We start from the raw sequence: 16885 nt of genomic DNA on the forward strand, positions 1-16885 counted from the left end.
TGTCCGCCATGCTGCTGAAAGTGGCACAGGCCCGGTCTTCGCCTAATTCCACCTCACGGAGACGGGGGAGGACCCCAAGACTTACAGAGCGCCTCTTCGTGTTTGCAACTTGTACTTCTTTTGTTGGGCTCCTTTGTGACTTTTGCGTTTTTTCTCGTGAATTTATATGGGCTGTCACGGTTAATTGGTTGCCAATTATTTTGAGAATTTTTGGAGTGCTAGAGCTGTCTTCCAATAGAATATTGGTTTGTGCGCTCGCCAAGACTGGTCTGGTTGTAGGTCCTCTTAAAGCCCACGATTTTGTGATTAAGTCCTGGGTTTTAGTTGTTATGGTTACTCTTGTCTGGGCTTGGAGATCAGGGGAGATTAGAAGTCTGTGATTTTTGTGTTTCTCCCTGCTAACTTTTTCTTTGGCGCGGATAGTGTCAGCGATATTGGCGGCATTGTTGATAGTAATTCCAAGCTTGTTTCCAAATGTGTTGTTTCTTTGGAATGGACTGGGGCACTTTTGCTTGTCTTCCTACTATTTTGGCACACTCTTTTCTTTGGCTTCGCCTTGTTTCTTATTCACCCTGATCTCATGTCTTAAGCATAGCGTGGAAGTGCCTTTTTTTTGGTTTTTGTTTGTTTGTTTGCTCCTATGTTGTTTGTGTTTTATTTGTATTTTGTGCTTTCCACCCCAGCATGCACTCTTCAAAAGCAGTTGAGAAACAGTTGAGAGCAGGAGCAGGGCACCCAACCTAGTTAGGTCGCTTTTGCAGTCTGCTGGGCTCAACACTCTGCGACCGCCTCTAAAGACAGTCACGCTCGCTGCTTAATATGCTTTGTATGCTGTGTGCTGTTTGCCCCAGTACAACAGTAACCAACAATGTCCAATTCTCTCCCACAGTGTCAGTATAAGATAAGTGGGGCAATGAGGGGTGAATGCACCTTTCCCCGTCAACACAGAAGCTGCAATGGAACGAGGAGTTTTTTTTCTTTCAGAAGAGCTACTGGGTCTGTGATTGCGATTAGACCCCCCCTGTAACGATGCCACAAATGAATACCGCACTGCTGCCTCTGCTACAGAGTGCGGTTTGTGTGATGTATGTGGGGAAATGCGGGAAAGTGCCAAGGCCCCACTCTGCCCGATAAGAAAATATAAAGGTAAATACCGCTGCTGATGCCGTGGGAGCCTGCAGTCTGAAGTCGGAGGCTTGGAGGCTAGAAGTTCAGATTGCTACAAGGGACGGGTGCGGGGACGGTGGCCTCTTCCGGGAAGCCAAGGAGCTGCTGGCGGCTACTGGGGGACTCTTGAGATTGCCGTCGGAGCTGAAGCTGCTCGCCCCTGTCCCTGCCCTGCCCTGTCTCGTCCACCCGTCTGCTGCACTCTGTGCTCCACCTCGCCGACTCGCTCCCTCCAACCCAGAACCGGCTGAGCGATTTCCAGGAAAGAGAATTGTGAGGTGCACTCAGTAATATTACTGACGAAATAATTAGCAATCTTTTGGTTGGATTAATTCTCAGTGATATCAACAATGATGATATATTTAGCAATGGCATATCTGGAAGTGTTGTGTTTGCCTGAAAGACGCCTGTCCCGGTGTGAAAGAAAAACACACAATCTGGTGGCCATGTTGGTGTGGGTTTGCACTCAAGGCCTGACAAAAGCATTAAAAATGCCAGATGTAGTGAAAAAATATAACACAAAAGGATGTCTTTCTGTGTAGAGTGCATGCATGAGATAAATGCTTCAATGTGACTAAGGGCCTGATTTAGATCTTGGCGAATGGGTTACTCTATCACAACAGTGACGGATATCCCATCAGCCGAAATATAAATCTCATCATATTCTAGGGGATTTATATTTTGGCAGATGGGATATCCGTCACCATTGTGACGGAGTAACCCATCCGCAGAGATCGAAATCAGACCATAAAAGTGTTCTGATTGAGTGCGATTTTCAAACATAAAGTTGTCCCTCATGCATTGCAATAGAACCACTCCCTAGGAGGCAGAATGACACACCAAGCAGCAGCAGCATCAGGTGACAATGAACTTCTATGGGCTGACCCAATATGTGGTTGACTAAAGACCTCATTATGAGTGGTCCAGTAAGCTCCAGTATGTGTGCAAACGTCTGTGACTTCACATATCACAATTATGAGTTTGGCTGATTTCTTGCACACGGTTATTAAAATAATAGCACATGCAGATTTAGGTGTAGTAAGCACCAAAATGTGTGGGTTATTTCCCATTCTAGTGAAACCCCCATAACAGGTGCTAATTGCAGATAGCTGTGCTGTCAAGCCAGACCGAAAAAGGTGGAGAGGTTGCACATCACTTCTATTACCTGATGGGTAGAATTGATTATTTCTGTGCTGCAGGAATTGAAGATAAATTGCACACAAACGACAGAAAGAAAATTAAAGAGCAATGCCCTTATCACAAAAACCCAAACTGTGAATCCATAACTGACCAATATAAAATATGGCAATTTACTCAATGTTTGCTCAACTTGCCTGTCTGCGTCCCACATTCTCTGATGCATAATGCATCCAAGAGTTTTGATATTTAGAGTTCATATGTTTTAGTTTGAAAACATGTACACATTTTAATTATGTAGCAAATCAGGTTCTTGCATATTGCTCTAAGGCTAAACATCTGTGTTCCCAATCTCTATAAGTCTGTCTTTATTTTCTCTCCTCTCTCTCTCTCTCGGCTGCCGAAGGGCTTTGACATTATCAATCGACAACATCATGGGAAGTCTCTCCTTGTGTTCCCAAAAGAGCTGCTGGTCCAATTCATCCGTCCATCAATCTCTAGAAATGACGCCAAAGGGCGAGAAGAAAAAGTGGACACCCCTCACGTTCCAGAACAGGTCCATTTCAATCCGACTCAACTCTTCCTGGTCTAAATCCAAAAAAGCACTACTGGTCCCTCCAGTCACTGCAGAGCAACACACTGAGGCGACACTTTATTTCAAAGTACAGTGTGCTCTGCCTCTCCACGACCCCAAACCAGTCTATGCAAGCAGCGATGTCCCCGTTTGCGCCCCACGATAGTACCGTTTGGTCCCCAGTTTCTCCTCTGTCCCCCAGCATTTTCCATCAGAAGAATGACATTAACTTTACAGTGACTCCGTTGCTCCTTGTCCAGAGTCTATAATGGACAACAAACCTTTTATTGGCAGGTTTCACATACATGTAAAGTATTACAATTACAATAGGGTAGGAGTTGCACATTCAGAAAAGTATGGCTCAATTGTCTAAAAAATAACGGCGAGGGGGCACATGTATCAAGTATTGCATGCTGGTGATGCTAACCAAATAAACACCCCTCTGTTAGCGGGCGGAGCCACTGAAATTATGAGATTTTGTGGATGTGGCATTTGCTACATAAGACATCATCTGTTGAATAATCTTCAGATGTTGACAAAAAAGTCACGTGACCGTATGGCCACATGGCCAGGTGTTCTGGAAAGTGTGGTTTCTTCCCAGAACACCTAGGATTACGGAGCGAGGAGAAGATACTACCGCACTGCTTCACTGGGTTATATGCAGCATTATTTTTCAGTGGTGCATCTTAAACACTGCTCAAGCCTTCTATTGGCTTATGCATTCTTAGTCACTGACTGCCTATTCTAATTCTTTTGTGGGGGTGTATGATTTTTTAATAGAATCATATGCACATTTTATAGGAAGTGAATACAGTATATCAGACTCTTGATTATTACTGACATTAGCATAATATAGTGCACAGTGCATGACCGTCGTCCTTGGATGTGTTTTGTCACATATCACGTGTGTTAGGAGTGCAGTGGCTTGACGTGCAGTGTCACTTGTATGCCCACATCACAATAGACCAAGTGTATTTACCAAGGGAAGGTTATAAAATAGTATTAATTTGTCTCAATAAGTGAATAGTTTATTGTTTCATCTCAGGTAGGACTCACCTAAGTTTAATATCACTTTAAGTTTTCTTGTTCGTTTCTTACATCACAACACTTAGCATAGTGGCTGAAAGGAGTAGTTAGGGATCCTTGCCTCTGAAGAATGCCCCAGACCCGTTAGGGCTATCCAGTGAGGGCAGACACATGTTGGCCTTGTTAATGAGATGGTGTGAATCATTGTTCTCAATAACCATTCCACTCGTTTTTAATCTTACCTGAAGTCCCAATTTAATAAAGGTAAATCGCCTGGAAACTGTAGGTTATTTTTAACTCACTGATCTGGATCCTGTTCTTATCCAGTAGTTTTTTAAATCTAAAACTCCCTTCTGCTCTGAGTCCAGCAGTAGGTCAAGTCCACCATGGTGGCACTGTCCTACCAGGGTGGGAAGAGAGTGCTGATTTTGAAACATGTATGACCCAATGATGTGTGGGAGACTTTCTCTTCCATAAAGGATGACTTTCCCATTCCCCTACACTTGAACAGAATCCTGTGAACATGCAAATTGGACTTAAATCAATTTTCTCTGATATAGTACCACTGTAACTTGTAATCTTTTTACAGCTGCTGCACTCATTTGTGATAGTGGTCCATCAAATTGTCACATCAGTCCATGTTTGCATCATTAGGCTGGTATTCTACAGGGTCCAGCAACCCCTCCCACTCCTCCTCGAGTCCTAGCCCATAAAAATAGAGCTCAAGATATCGGAGACACCCTTCCGGCTCCATGTTGGTGTTGGGGATCAGGCAATGTCGGCATTAGAATAGGCGCTGGGGAAAGTCGAGGTGGCACGACCAGTGCCAGTCCAAATCTATTTGTGGATCCATGGGGTCCGACTGGTGCCGGGGTCGGAGCCATTGATGTGGATTAAGTAGTGGCACCACCCAAACCCACAGGGCCTGAAGGCGCGAATGAGGGAACATGCTGCCAAAATATGAGGTGCATAGCTGCATAAAAACCTCTTAATTGGGCTGGGGTCACTCCGGCTCCCGGAACTCAGGGAGGAGCTGAGATGGCCATGGCATTGGATCTACTGCGAAGCCAATCGAGCGGTGACAGGCGCCGCAGGGCTTAAAGCCAGCCTTCCAAGAGAACATGCCTGCCACATCAGGAGGAAAACCTCAAGAAGGCTAAAAAAAAAAGTCAAAACAAGATATTCAAAAATTGACTTATGGGTAGCTCTTCTCTGGATCTCCACTAATTGACATGGAAAGAAATGACTGATGTGAGAGCACTGGGGTGGTGCATATAAATAGACACCATGTACATCACTTGGGGCGCCGACAATGGCGATGACTTCACACAGAGCCAAACAATGCCAGCTATTGGTGCCTAGTGGTACTGCTTGAGAAAAATTTCCAGATCCCGCCTAACGCCTGGAGATAATTCAAAAAGTAAGGAATCTGCAGCTAGTAGTCTCTATCAGATAAGCACAGCATGTTCACAAAAACGGTTGTCACCAAATTGAAATTCACTGGACTCTGGGGGAATTGTCACATTAAAACAGATATTTAGATATCAAGCCTAGGTATGTCTATTGATCAAAAGGAATGTTTTCCAGACCAGTACAATCACTGTGTAGCAGGCGTAGGTTAAGGAACAAACTTTTATTACTTCTATTGGCTGAAAACATCAATACATGATATCTTTAAATTAGGCATGTGTGTACGTTAATCAGTTAGCTTAGAGTTAAGAAGTCAAATATTTTGTAAAAAATGACAGTTCCAGGGGTGACTCCTCCGTTAATGCAGGGGGAGCATTATCCCAATAGAAAAAGGCACCCAGAGATAAAAAAATAAAATGGTAATAAAGTTCATTTATTACCATTTCATTTTTCAAAACCCCGCCCCGAGCTGAGCATCAGGACAGGGTGTGGGACTTTCTGCTGCTGCCGCCAGTCAGGCAGCGCAGAAAGTAGTGATAGGCGGGGCACTTTAAATTTAAAGTGCGCATGCTTTTTGGCCAGCCGTCTTACGACGGCCAGCCAGACATGAGCAGTTTAAACCTCTCTAACCCAGCTGTCCTAGACAGCTGGGTTAGAGACAGCATAGGGCTCCAGTGCCCTCGGGAATGGCGAGAGAATGTCTCCCTCCAATCCTGGTGCTGCTCTCATGCAGCATGAGAGCAGCACCAGGATTTCTTACTGCAGTTTCCTGAAGTCGGCCTGCCTGCCTGGAGAACACCCGAGTGAGGAGGAGGACGTTGCGCCAAGAAGGTAAGAGGGATTATTTTTTCTTCATTTATTCTTTCACTTTTATTATTGACCCCCGCCTCACCACCCTCCTTACATGCCAGCCACCACAGGACAGCCCCTTCAATTTATTTCTGTTGACTGACACTGGTGTATGATTAGTGACATCAAATAACGGTACTAAACTATCAAGACGCACTGTTTAGCTCTTTGACTGTTAGGAGTGGGAGTGTCTGTCTAAGGGGTCTTCTTAAACCAGAGTGCATCTTAATGTGTGGGAGCCTTTACGTGTTTCCTGTAGATAATATCACTAGCCAAATTGCCTATACAAATGAGCCCCGTTCATTACACCAATGTCCCCCTCTGACCAGGCATACCAAAACCCGGACAATTTTCAAATACCGAAAGGCATGTTTGTGCCATGATATTTGACTTCATAACATAGAGTTAACCTGTCTTATTCTAGTATTTCTGGTACATCCCCATCTAGCAGCAAGGTATGTGGCATAACCATACAGTGAGATTTATTTTCATAAATTGGGCCCTGAGTGCAAAAAAATAGTCTATGGTCAGATTAGCTTTACCTCTCCTTGGTAGATGGTGTGGCATTGGGGTTCAGGGCGGTTTCAGAGGGCACAGTGTGGGGGAGCAGTGCACGTTTTATGCACATAACAAAGAGGAGATGCATAACGTACCGCTTCTTTTGTGAGAAGGTAGCTTTGAACTGGTCTGGTCACATCTATACAGACATGCACGAGACTATTACTAGTGGCCAATTAAACATATAATAGACTAAACAGATTTTCTGCAAATCTGTAAATATACAAAAAAAAAAAATAGGAGGTGGGAGAGGCCCTTAGAAGTAATAGCAGAAATTTGTAGTTGAAGGTCTGTAAATTGAGAAAAAAAAGGAGCGGACATCCTCTGTACACGGATAGTCTTTGAGACGTTTCAAACACTTCAAAGTGAAGAGCTGTGGTAAATCTGTACATATATCCAATGGAATGCTCGCCTGGCCATTTTCACACAACACATATTGGTCAAGAAAAAACTATGCAAGGGTCGACAAAACATCTTCATGGACATCAGACCATGTTTAATGACACTTAGTTTGTTTACTTACTGAAATCTCTTTTCCCATGCCAATCTGGGTGAGGTTTGGCTTCATGCCCGTTCCCACTTGCCAAATTATCGCCTCTGCTGGTTGGGACTTAAATGGCCACTCACGGGCATGTAATTCATACCAAATCGTCCTGGGGAAGGAACACAAATCAAGTTGATAAGAGCAAATGCCATTTTATTTAACCTAAAAACCACATGAAATTGCATAAAATGGCCAAAAAGATAGCACAGCTTGTAAATGACTATGTTTGAGCATTTTGCGCAAATTTGAATTTGCCGTGCTTAATAAAGTACTGTATTCTCAATGGCAATGCATAAGAGATCACTGACGTGCAGTTTCAAAATGACTGTTGGTAATTCATCAGAATAAGAAATTACTATTGACTGGAAATAATGGTTCCCTATTTTTGGTATATTTCTTAGATTTAGATCTTATTTGAAATACCTCCCGAAGATCAGGTAAGAATCCTGGTATACTCTATCCAGTAGTAAAACTTCTTAGTTAATAGTTCGTGCACTTGAACATATAGCAGCCACAACACAATACAGAAGTATTTTGTAGACTATATCTGGCCTCATGCAATATTATGAGTCAAGCAGAAAATTATAATTAAGCATTATTGCCTGCTCCTGGGGGCATTAGGAGCTGTTATTTACCTTCCTTGTAGTTATGGGCCCCAGCTACAGGCGAGGGCAAATAACAAAGGAGTAATTGACTGCTGGGCTATAAAGATATTAACACCACCTCACATACCCATCCAAAATAGGCAGCGCTGCAGGAGCGTAAGCAGTCTCTCATCTAAATGGGAGACAAAAGATCCCCATCCTCCTATACCACTCTTTTAGCCCTTTCAGCTGCCCTTTCAGAGATGGCCGATCAGGCTCCTCTGTTTGCTTTTGGTGAAGAGAAGCCCAATCAGCCAAAGAAAAGTAGAAAAGTTTGCTTGTGGTTTTATACTTTCCCATGACTAATTGACCTTCTCTTGACAAACAGCACAGGGAGAACCCAGTACAGCAGTGGAAGAACCAGCAGTTGCTAGTCAAGGGGCCGACGGAGAGCAGTGGGAGGATGAAGTCTTTATTTTCACCCAAATGTTTAGGTGGGAGCACATAAAATGCTTCATCAGTACACTTTATATGCCCACAGCATACAGGCAAGACATAGGAGCTGGATGGCCACAGAATGCTCCTAATGTGGGCCTGTGATGTTAAATAAAGCTTGCAAAGGGAGCATTGTGATTGACTAACCACCTTCCAAGATTCCACTGCGGGTGCTAATAATGGATATTTCCAATTAGAAAATCCCATTAATCTGGAAACACCAGGTAATCTTGTGAGTTCTCTGGACTTGTATATGTACAGTTTGGCATCCTTTATGTACAATTCTGTAGTGTCCAAATACTTAATTTTTACGGTCTGCATTCGTGGGCAATAACAGCTTATAATTATCCTCTTAGCTGCAAGCGAGTGCGCATAACACAATGTGATGCTTAGCAGCCCTTATTGGACTGCGGTTTAGCAGCTCCCAAACACAGAAAATAGGAAGTGATGCAGGAGCAAGAGCAGTCTCTCACCTCGATGTTAGTGACAAAACTAGCTCCATTCTCCTGCGGCACACCCTTAGCCTCTTCAAGATGGCTCATGGCTCCTCTCCCCATTTTGGCGAGGAGTAGCCCAGCCAAAGAAAACTTGAAAATGTTTGTCTATTTGTTTCTAACTTTGCTCGGCTGATTGGGCTTTTGGAACACCAAAGTCAAGGGTAGGAGCCCAGACAGCCATCTGGAAGGATCAGGCCCTTTTTTTACATACACATTCAGGCGAGAGGCTGCTCATGCACTCCTTATTTGCACACAGGATGGTCTTTGGCAAGGCTAGCCACAGGACGCTCCCTTTGCAGGCCTGTAACTTTAAATATAGCAAGCGGACTATGGTTGGCTGACCAGCTCCAAATATTGCACTCAGAGTGACAGTGGGATTTAGTAACTAATCTATGCAAAAGAAACAAAGGTGATGGATGGAATGCTTGAATATATCTCTCAGTAATTACCAGTGACTGTAATTAATTCAAGCATTCCATTCATATCTTTTTGTGTTTTCCTCAGTGCCTCATCCTAAGTGCGATGTGTATGTCCAGACGCGAGCCCCCTCCACCCCAAGCAGGCCAAAAACCAGTCTTGAGATGGGACCCGCCCTGGCAGTTCGGCTGAACTGTTCCTTTTGGAGCAGGACCACAAATGATACGTAGATGACTGGCTTCTGTCTGAGGTGGCAGACGGGCAAAAAAATAACTGACTGGAATGTGGCCCAGAGTAATTTTCAGTGCTCGCAATTTATTCGAGCAAAACACCAATTGTTTTGTTTTCCTCCGCAGGTTAGAGTACAATGTTTGTCTGGTGCAAAACATTGGTATGAGAATTATGCACGGTTTTGACTACGTGAAACAGTGAATCAGTTGATGATTGAGAGGGAAGTGAAAACATGTAGACACGTTTAGAACCTTTACGTGACTTTCCCCACTTAAGGCTTAATGTTAACCGTTGGCATTTTACATTTCATTTGTGTCAAGAAACGACCGGAAGGAACGTGCTACAGGTGCGGCCTTGAATTTCCACATCGAGGGCCGTGTCCGGCGTTTGGTCAGACTTGTCGGAAATGCAATGGGAGAAATCACTATGCCAGTGTGTGTCAAGGAATGCAATTCAGGAATGACAGAGGAAGAACAGAAAGACCACGACAGATCCGGTGAGGGGAGGGGACAACAGGAAGAAAGGGCATTCCAGGGCAAGACCTCAGGGCGAGAGGTCAGGGGCCCACTGGTGAGACCAGAGAAACGAATAAAGCATACCTGAACGAACTAGCGTGTCCTGCGTGGTCTGTGGGGCTGGGAACACGACAACTGGCGACGAAGGTGGGATCCGGGATGTCTCTCGCGTTCAATTGCTTTGTTTGGTATCCTCATGTCGACACAGATTCTTATTTTTGACGTATCTTTCTTTGGCACGGCCACAATCGGAGACACCCATGGTGTTGGTCCTTCTGCTCGTTCTATGATGTCTTGCTTTAGTAATGCATCCAATTCCTCTTCTACCTGTGGCTGCAGGTGTATTGGTACCCTCCGATGATGTTGCGCTATCGGCCTTACTGTCTCATCAATGTGTAGTGTTATTTGCCGCCCCTTTAGCTTCCCTAGGCCTTGCAGTAGATTGTGGTATTCATTCAGGATGCTTCCTTTGTGTGATATATTGTAAGTCATTTCAAGAAGACCCATCATCTGAGCTGTGATGTTGCTCAATAGGCATGGTGCTGGGATGTCGCCCTTTAGTACATGAATTTCTTCCTTCATCCTTTGGTCTTTGTATGTCAGTTCTTCTGTGAATTTCCCCATGTTTGTTACTGGTGTTCGGGACCCCCAGGTGAAGACTTCAATTCGGGACGGCCTCAAGCTTGGCTTTATTTTCATTTTTTCGTATTCCGACGCACACATGATGTTGCACGTCGCGCCACTGTCTAAAACGAACTTTGCTTTGTGTGACCCTACCCCTAATGTCACTGATTCTGTCTTTTTGATCTTGCTTTTGTCTACCAGACATATTCTTTCTCTGCTTTCATCCTCCTCATTTTGTTCTGTAGTGACATCCGACATGAGGTATAGTCGTCCTGTCGATCCCTCTTCTTTTTCTTCTTCTTCGTCTGATCCTGTTGATGAGCTCCTTGTTCCTGTGTCGACGTGTCGAACATGCCTGCTGACTGGTGCTCGTGGTCTTTCTGTTCTTCCTCTGTCATTCCTGAATTGCATTCCTTGACACACACTGGCATAGTGATTTCTCCCATTGCATTTCCGACAAGTCTGACCAAACGCCGGACACGGCCCTCGATGTGGAAATTCAAGGCCGCACCTGTAGCACGTTCCTTCCGGTCGTTTCTTGACTGTCTGGCCATTTCTGTCCTTTTTCCATCTGCTTGTGCTGTTGTTGTTTGTCATTCGGTGCACTTGGTCCACTGACCGTTCCTTTCCTCGTTCCATTTCCTTTGCTTGTGCTGTCGCTCTTGCTTCTGCTCTTGCTAGAGATAGGATGTTTTCTAAAGACGTTGGTTCTTTTAGAATTCTTGCGCGAAATTCCGTGTCACGGCAGCCCTCTATGATGCGTAGTCTGATTGCTTGTTCGTTATCGAATTTGTCGAACTCGCAGTGCGTTACTAGCTTTCGCAGTCTCGTTGCGAAGTCATCCAGCGTTTCATCTTGTTGTTGGAAAGCGATCGTGAAAGTGTATCGCTCAAAATCAACATTTCTCTGCGGGTCAAATTTGTTTGTCAGGCACGCCTTTAGTTTGTCGTAGGTGGTAGTCTCCTCTTTTGGCAGCGTCACTAGTAGGTCTTCAACCTCATCCCCTACTAGGTTTAGGAATAGGCCTAGTTGCTTCGCTGCTGTCACATCGGTCGCTTCCATGTATCTTTCAAAACGCCTGATCCATTTCTCCCACCGTATTCCTGCTTGTGGCTCTGATGGGTTGAATGGTAGTGGTCTCCGATATTGCGCATTTTGTCTTTCTGCCATCCTTTCTGTTATTGTTGCCTCTTTATTTGCCTTTGCCAATGCTTCTTTTCTGCTTCTGGTGTTTCTTTATTTGTCCTTGCCAATGCTTGTTTAGTCACTATTTTTTTTATTTTTTTTGCCAATGCTTGTTTTCTACTTCCGGTGTTTCCTTATTTGTCCTTGCCAATGCTTGTTTCCCACTTATGGTGCTTATTTATTTGCCTTTGCCAGTGCTTCTTTAGTCACTTTTGGTGCCTTTTGCCTTTGCCGATGCTTGTTTCTTCCTTTTGCTGTTCTATTTGGCACTTCTTTATTGTTGCCTGACTTTAAAATGCCGCCGCGCTGTTCTCTCTTCCTATTGGTCTGTTGGCCTGACTTCAAAATGGCCGCCGGTGATCTCGCGATACTTTTCCACCAATCGAGGCGCTGCCTGACTTCAAAATGGCCGCCAGCTTCTTCTCAATGCTTGATGTCCCTTTTTCTGCCTGACCTTGCCCTCTTCTCGCGATGCTTCGCGCTTGAAACAGCGCGCGCGCGCGTCTACTCGGCTATTCAGTCCTCTTACCCGGTGATGCAGGGCAGTCTTCTTTTGCATCCATTACGGTCGGGGTGGGCTCCCGCGCCGTATCGTCTTCAGTTGCTGCACACACGAGCCAGGGTGGGCTCCTGGTCTCGATTACGGTGTCTTCCGGCACGATGTACCGCTGCACTTCGATCTTCTGCTGGGTGCTCGATCACGCACCTTCGTCGCCAGTTGTCGTGTTCCCAGCCCCACAGACCACGCAGGACACGCTAGTTCGTTCAGGTATGCTTTATTCGTTTCTCTGGTCTCACCAGTGGGCCCCTGACCTCTCGCCCTGAGGTCTTGCCCTGGAATGCCCTTTCTTCCTGTTGTCCCCTCCCCTCACCGGATCTGGTGTCCGGTGTCCTTTGGCCTCTGCCCTTATGTCCCATGGTCCTAGTGCCCTTGGTCTGGGCATGACATCTTGCATCAACTACATTGGTAAATATTCTTCACTGCTACAAAATGTTGCCTAAAGTTTAAATATGTAACACCTTTCGGTGAAACCATTGTTTCTGTAATCTACTTGCAACAGTTATCCATTCTATTTATCTAGAAAATAATTGCCAGTGAAAAAGAATAAACTATTTTCACAAAGGCTGGGCTTCAGATGACATATTGATTTCTACAACAAAGCTTGTTGTTATTGGATATTTTAAAATTTAGACTCTCTTACAACTTTTCTATTAAGACTATATTCCTATATGGAATTGTTTGGTGCTCTGCAGGGCACGTACAAGAGCCGACCAACCATATGTAAACGAATGTAAGCGCCAACCTGAAATGAGACATTAAGGGAGCTGTTATAGCTATTATCATGATCTTGGAAACAGTTCAGAGCCAATTTGTTCACCTACAGCCAGGCCTGGATATCCTCCAGCCAATCACTGATGGTCATCAGACCCCCTTGTCCAACTGTGCTGCACGCTGGGTATATTATGTGTACATCTGAAAGTTCAGATTGTCCTCTGTAACATTCCACCCACCACATACACCTAAATAGGTGACCCTGGAGTAGAGCTAAGTGATAGTTAATGAAACATTTTCTGGAGATTTGATGTTTTTTCTTAGCATATTATCTCCAATCGTCCCCACCATACACCTGCATATCATGGTACTATCATTTTGCAAATATTCGGCATTTGTTTAGCCTCAAATAATAGCTTCTAATAATACTTACTTTTTGTTGTGTGTCCTTACTTTGGGGTAACAGTTAGGGGAATCAAGAAAATTGCTAAAGACTCTGGAAGGTTATGTTCTATTTATGTCTCGCCTACGCAGCGCGCATGCGCTGCTTAAGACCTTTAGCCATCGATGCGCCTTTTCAATCAAAAACGTGCACGCGTTCCATTGCCTTCAATGGCAACGCGTGCACGTGTGGCGATTCCCTTGCGGGAGCGAGCTTTGGACACCATATGTTTGTAATTAACTTGCAAACATATGGTGCACCTGCTCGTTCCCACAAGGGAAACAGGCGCAGGCCCCCTCCTGTCTGCTCTCCTCCTGCTGCCTCCTTTGTTAGCGCGACTCGCGCATGCGTGTTTTTTTTTTCTTTAATGACAGTGAAATAAAGCCGAAGTGGCTTCAGCTTTTACATTTCTTTGTGCGCGTGTTTTTTTTTTTTTTTTATGGGCTCAGTTATTTCGGGTCTTGCTTTCTACCGGTGCCACAACATACAAAGCAAGCCCCGGAATAACTGTGTCCATTAAAGAAAAAAACCACACGCCAAAGAATTGTAAAAGCTGAAGACACTTTGGCTTTATTTCACCGCCATTAAAGTTTAAAAATTGTAGTCCGCCTTTTTTTCCAACAGTGACACAACGTTGAAAAAAAAATGCTGACACATCTGGCAGTGCGCCTCTTCCCTGCGGTGTGTGACCCTATAGGTGGTCGCAGCATCTGGACCTGTTAAAGTGGCTCACGAGTTGATTGTTTCGTTTTTGGTGATGCGAAGGTGGAACCTGGAAGATTCTTCATTTAGTGCAGGAATGTCCAACATAAGCCCCACGTTGGCTGGATCCGAGCCAGAGTTTGCGGGTACCCATATTAGATAAATGGGCGTACTATGGATCTAAACTCAACACTTTAGAATAGTTAGAAAATCGGTCATGGATCCAGCCCTTCTGGACCAAAGTTGGACACCCGTGGTGTAGTGGTTCTTCCGATAATGCAGTGAGTGAGATGCGCACTGCTTGAGAGATTTGACATTTCTCTGTTTTTTTCTCAAACTGCTTTTGTGGTTGTCCTCATTTCAATAAGTGATGTTGCGGCCGATAAACTGCCTCTCTGGTTGTCTTGTCAGGCCTGAAGGAGAAATGTGTCCTTTAACACTCCAAGGGAAGGCGAACCTACAAGTTTAACATCACCATGATGTCATTGTGAATGTTTTTGGTTATTGACAACATACTTATGGACAAATTATATGGTTTGTTGCCGCTGTGTATGGCAAGCGTTCATAAACGGAGCTTGTTTGTGCTGTAGCAGCTCTGAGAGTATGTTCTCTGCATTTCCTGTTTATAAATTCGCAGCTGTAATATTATCGATAACTATTTCTTCTCATTATTAATCCATCTTTAAGGGTTTCCGATTTGTTCCGGGAGCTATTCTCTCCTTGGCATATATGTCTCAAGCACTGGCAAAGCCAGTAGTTTGGCTTACATGTACCAATGCATCATGTAAACGAACCCATTCACTAATGCTGCATGCGTTGAGTGCACAAATGCTGTGTATTGCATTAAAGCCTCTCCTCCTGGCTTTGCCCAGGCTGGAACAAAAGTAGCATAAAGAATTATTTTCTGCACAGAATGCATAAAGGGGAGATAAAGAATTGATTGTGACAAGTAGTGTGATTATTAAGTGTATTTTTCAGATGTAAAATAGTCCCTCATACATTCCAATGGAAACTCTAATCGCATGAGGCGGAAAAGTAATACTTCTGTGGGTAGACCTTAAGACGATTCTATGGATATTTTAAAGAATTGGTGACAAGATGTATTGCACAGTATATCAGAGGAGCTGAAGGGAGAGGTCTGGTCCAGAACATCCCTACACTTTCTTTTTTGCCACTGGTCAGAATAGGGAGATCTAACTCTGCAGAGAAAAGCAGAGGAAGGGAGATAGAGTGGACTGGTTCCCTGAAATTCATCAGTGTGAATCGTCCTCTATTGGTCTCTTAAATTCTGCTGTTTTCTTCCTCTTCTTCCTGGGAGCCAGATTTCTTATGCTTTTCCCCGGTGTTGACAAACAGTTTCAGCCTGATCATTCGGTTGTTAGAGTCCAACGATTAGACACCATAGGCCTTTAGGGGCCTAAAGTCTTTCTAACCCCAGGGACTCATTTATACAGTCAACTTGGGTCCATCTCACCTGTTGAGCTTGGAATTCATGAACTGCTTTTGCACAGTGGGATTATTATTACTGATTTTTATTGGCAGTACAGAAGGAGATTCTACAAGTGTCACTGGAACATCAAAAAGTAAAAAGAAGTATATAAAAAGTGCTACAAGACATCTCTTCCCAAAAAATGCACAAATCAAATTATACAAAATACTGAGTATGCAACTCATCTCTTAGAAACATCAGTTTTAAATACCCCCCCAACCCCCCCCCAAGAAGATCCCTACAGATTCATACACCCCTTTTCTAAATCGCAGAGTTCCACTAGAATATTGTACTGTTGTAAAAAGGTGGAAACAGGATCCACCTCCATCTGTGTGATAAAGACTACCAAGCAAATGGGACAGGAGATACCACTGCTGCTTATGATAGTACAAGATCAAACCACTAAACAGAGGCAAGCCAAAAGAGCTACTTGAGTAGCTGAAACCATTTGGATATGGGAGTCAGATTTTCCAAAGTGAAGAGTCCAGAGATTCCGTCATGCCACTCTTTCAGCAGCCTTCTCTGCATTCAAAAGAATCATCAAGTGGAGCAGAGCCATGCTGCGGAGGAGTTGTCGGCTTCTTCAAAGAGATCCAAGAGCATCACTCCATCTAATTTGGTTTGTGAATGCTGGGAGGCACAGAACGGCTCCCTATTGGTGAATGCATGCCCCATTCCATATGAAGTCCGGAGAGAGGTGCATATGGGAGCGATGGTTGTTATATGAGCGCACCACAGCAGAGGCGACTTAGGCCTTGTCAATAGGACAGAAACATGGTAAGCAGAAGGAAATGGAATGGGGCTGCTGCTTCTTCCTTACTGTGGTGAGCGGGCACAATACTGCCTGGAGACCTCCCAGCAAATGGCCAACAGGACACAAAGAGTGCTGGTGCTGCCGATTACTCACGTCTTGACAAGCTGCTCCATGTGCAGAAGTGCCACTGCCTCCCTTCCTGAGAAATACTGCAAGAACTTACCTGTGGGAGAGTAAAGGAGCCGTTTGAGGATCATTGGCTGGAGGAAGTGTTCACTCGTGATCTGCATTGCCCTGTGTGAGGAAGATGGTCCTGAAGCCCTAAAAGGCAGGCATTTTTCATTTCGAAAGGCACACCTATAAATGTACGGCTACGACCCATGTTCCATGGGCTACTTGCTGGCTAAGTCTA

The 16885-nt window shown here is 44.5% G+C and overlaps 1 protein-coding gene across 2 annotated transcripts in view; it reads right to left on the minus strand.

The window, feature by feature from the left end:
- The window catches only part of KSR2 (kinase suppressor of ras 2), a 1474574-nt gene that overhangs the window by 31198 nt on the left and 1426491 nt on the right, over positions 1-16885 (minus strand). For both annotated transcript variants that reach the window (XM_085636251.1, XM_085636250.1), the window contains one exon: positions 7245-7374. In XM_085636251.1, the coding sequence (XP_085492377.1) occupies positions 7245-7374 (130 nt within the window). The remainder of the gene's footprint in view (positions 1-7244; positions 7375-16885) is intronic.

The sequence above is a fragment of the Triturus cristatus genome, chromosome 11 (genome assembly GCF_964204655.1).
Source record: "Triturus cristatus chromosome 11, aTriCri1.1, whole genome shotgun sequence".
In the NCBI taxonomy this organism is placed as follows: Eukaryota; Metazoa; Chordata; class Amphibia; order Caudata; family Salamandridae; genus Triturus; species Triturus cristatus.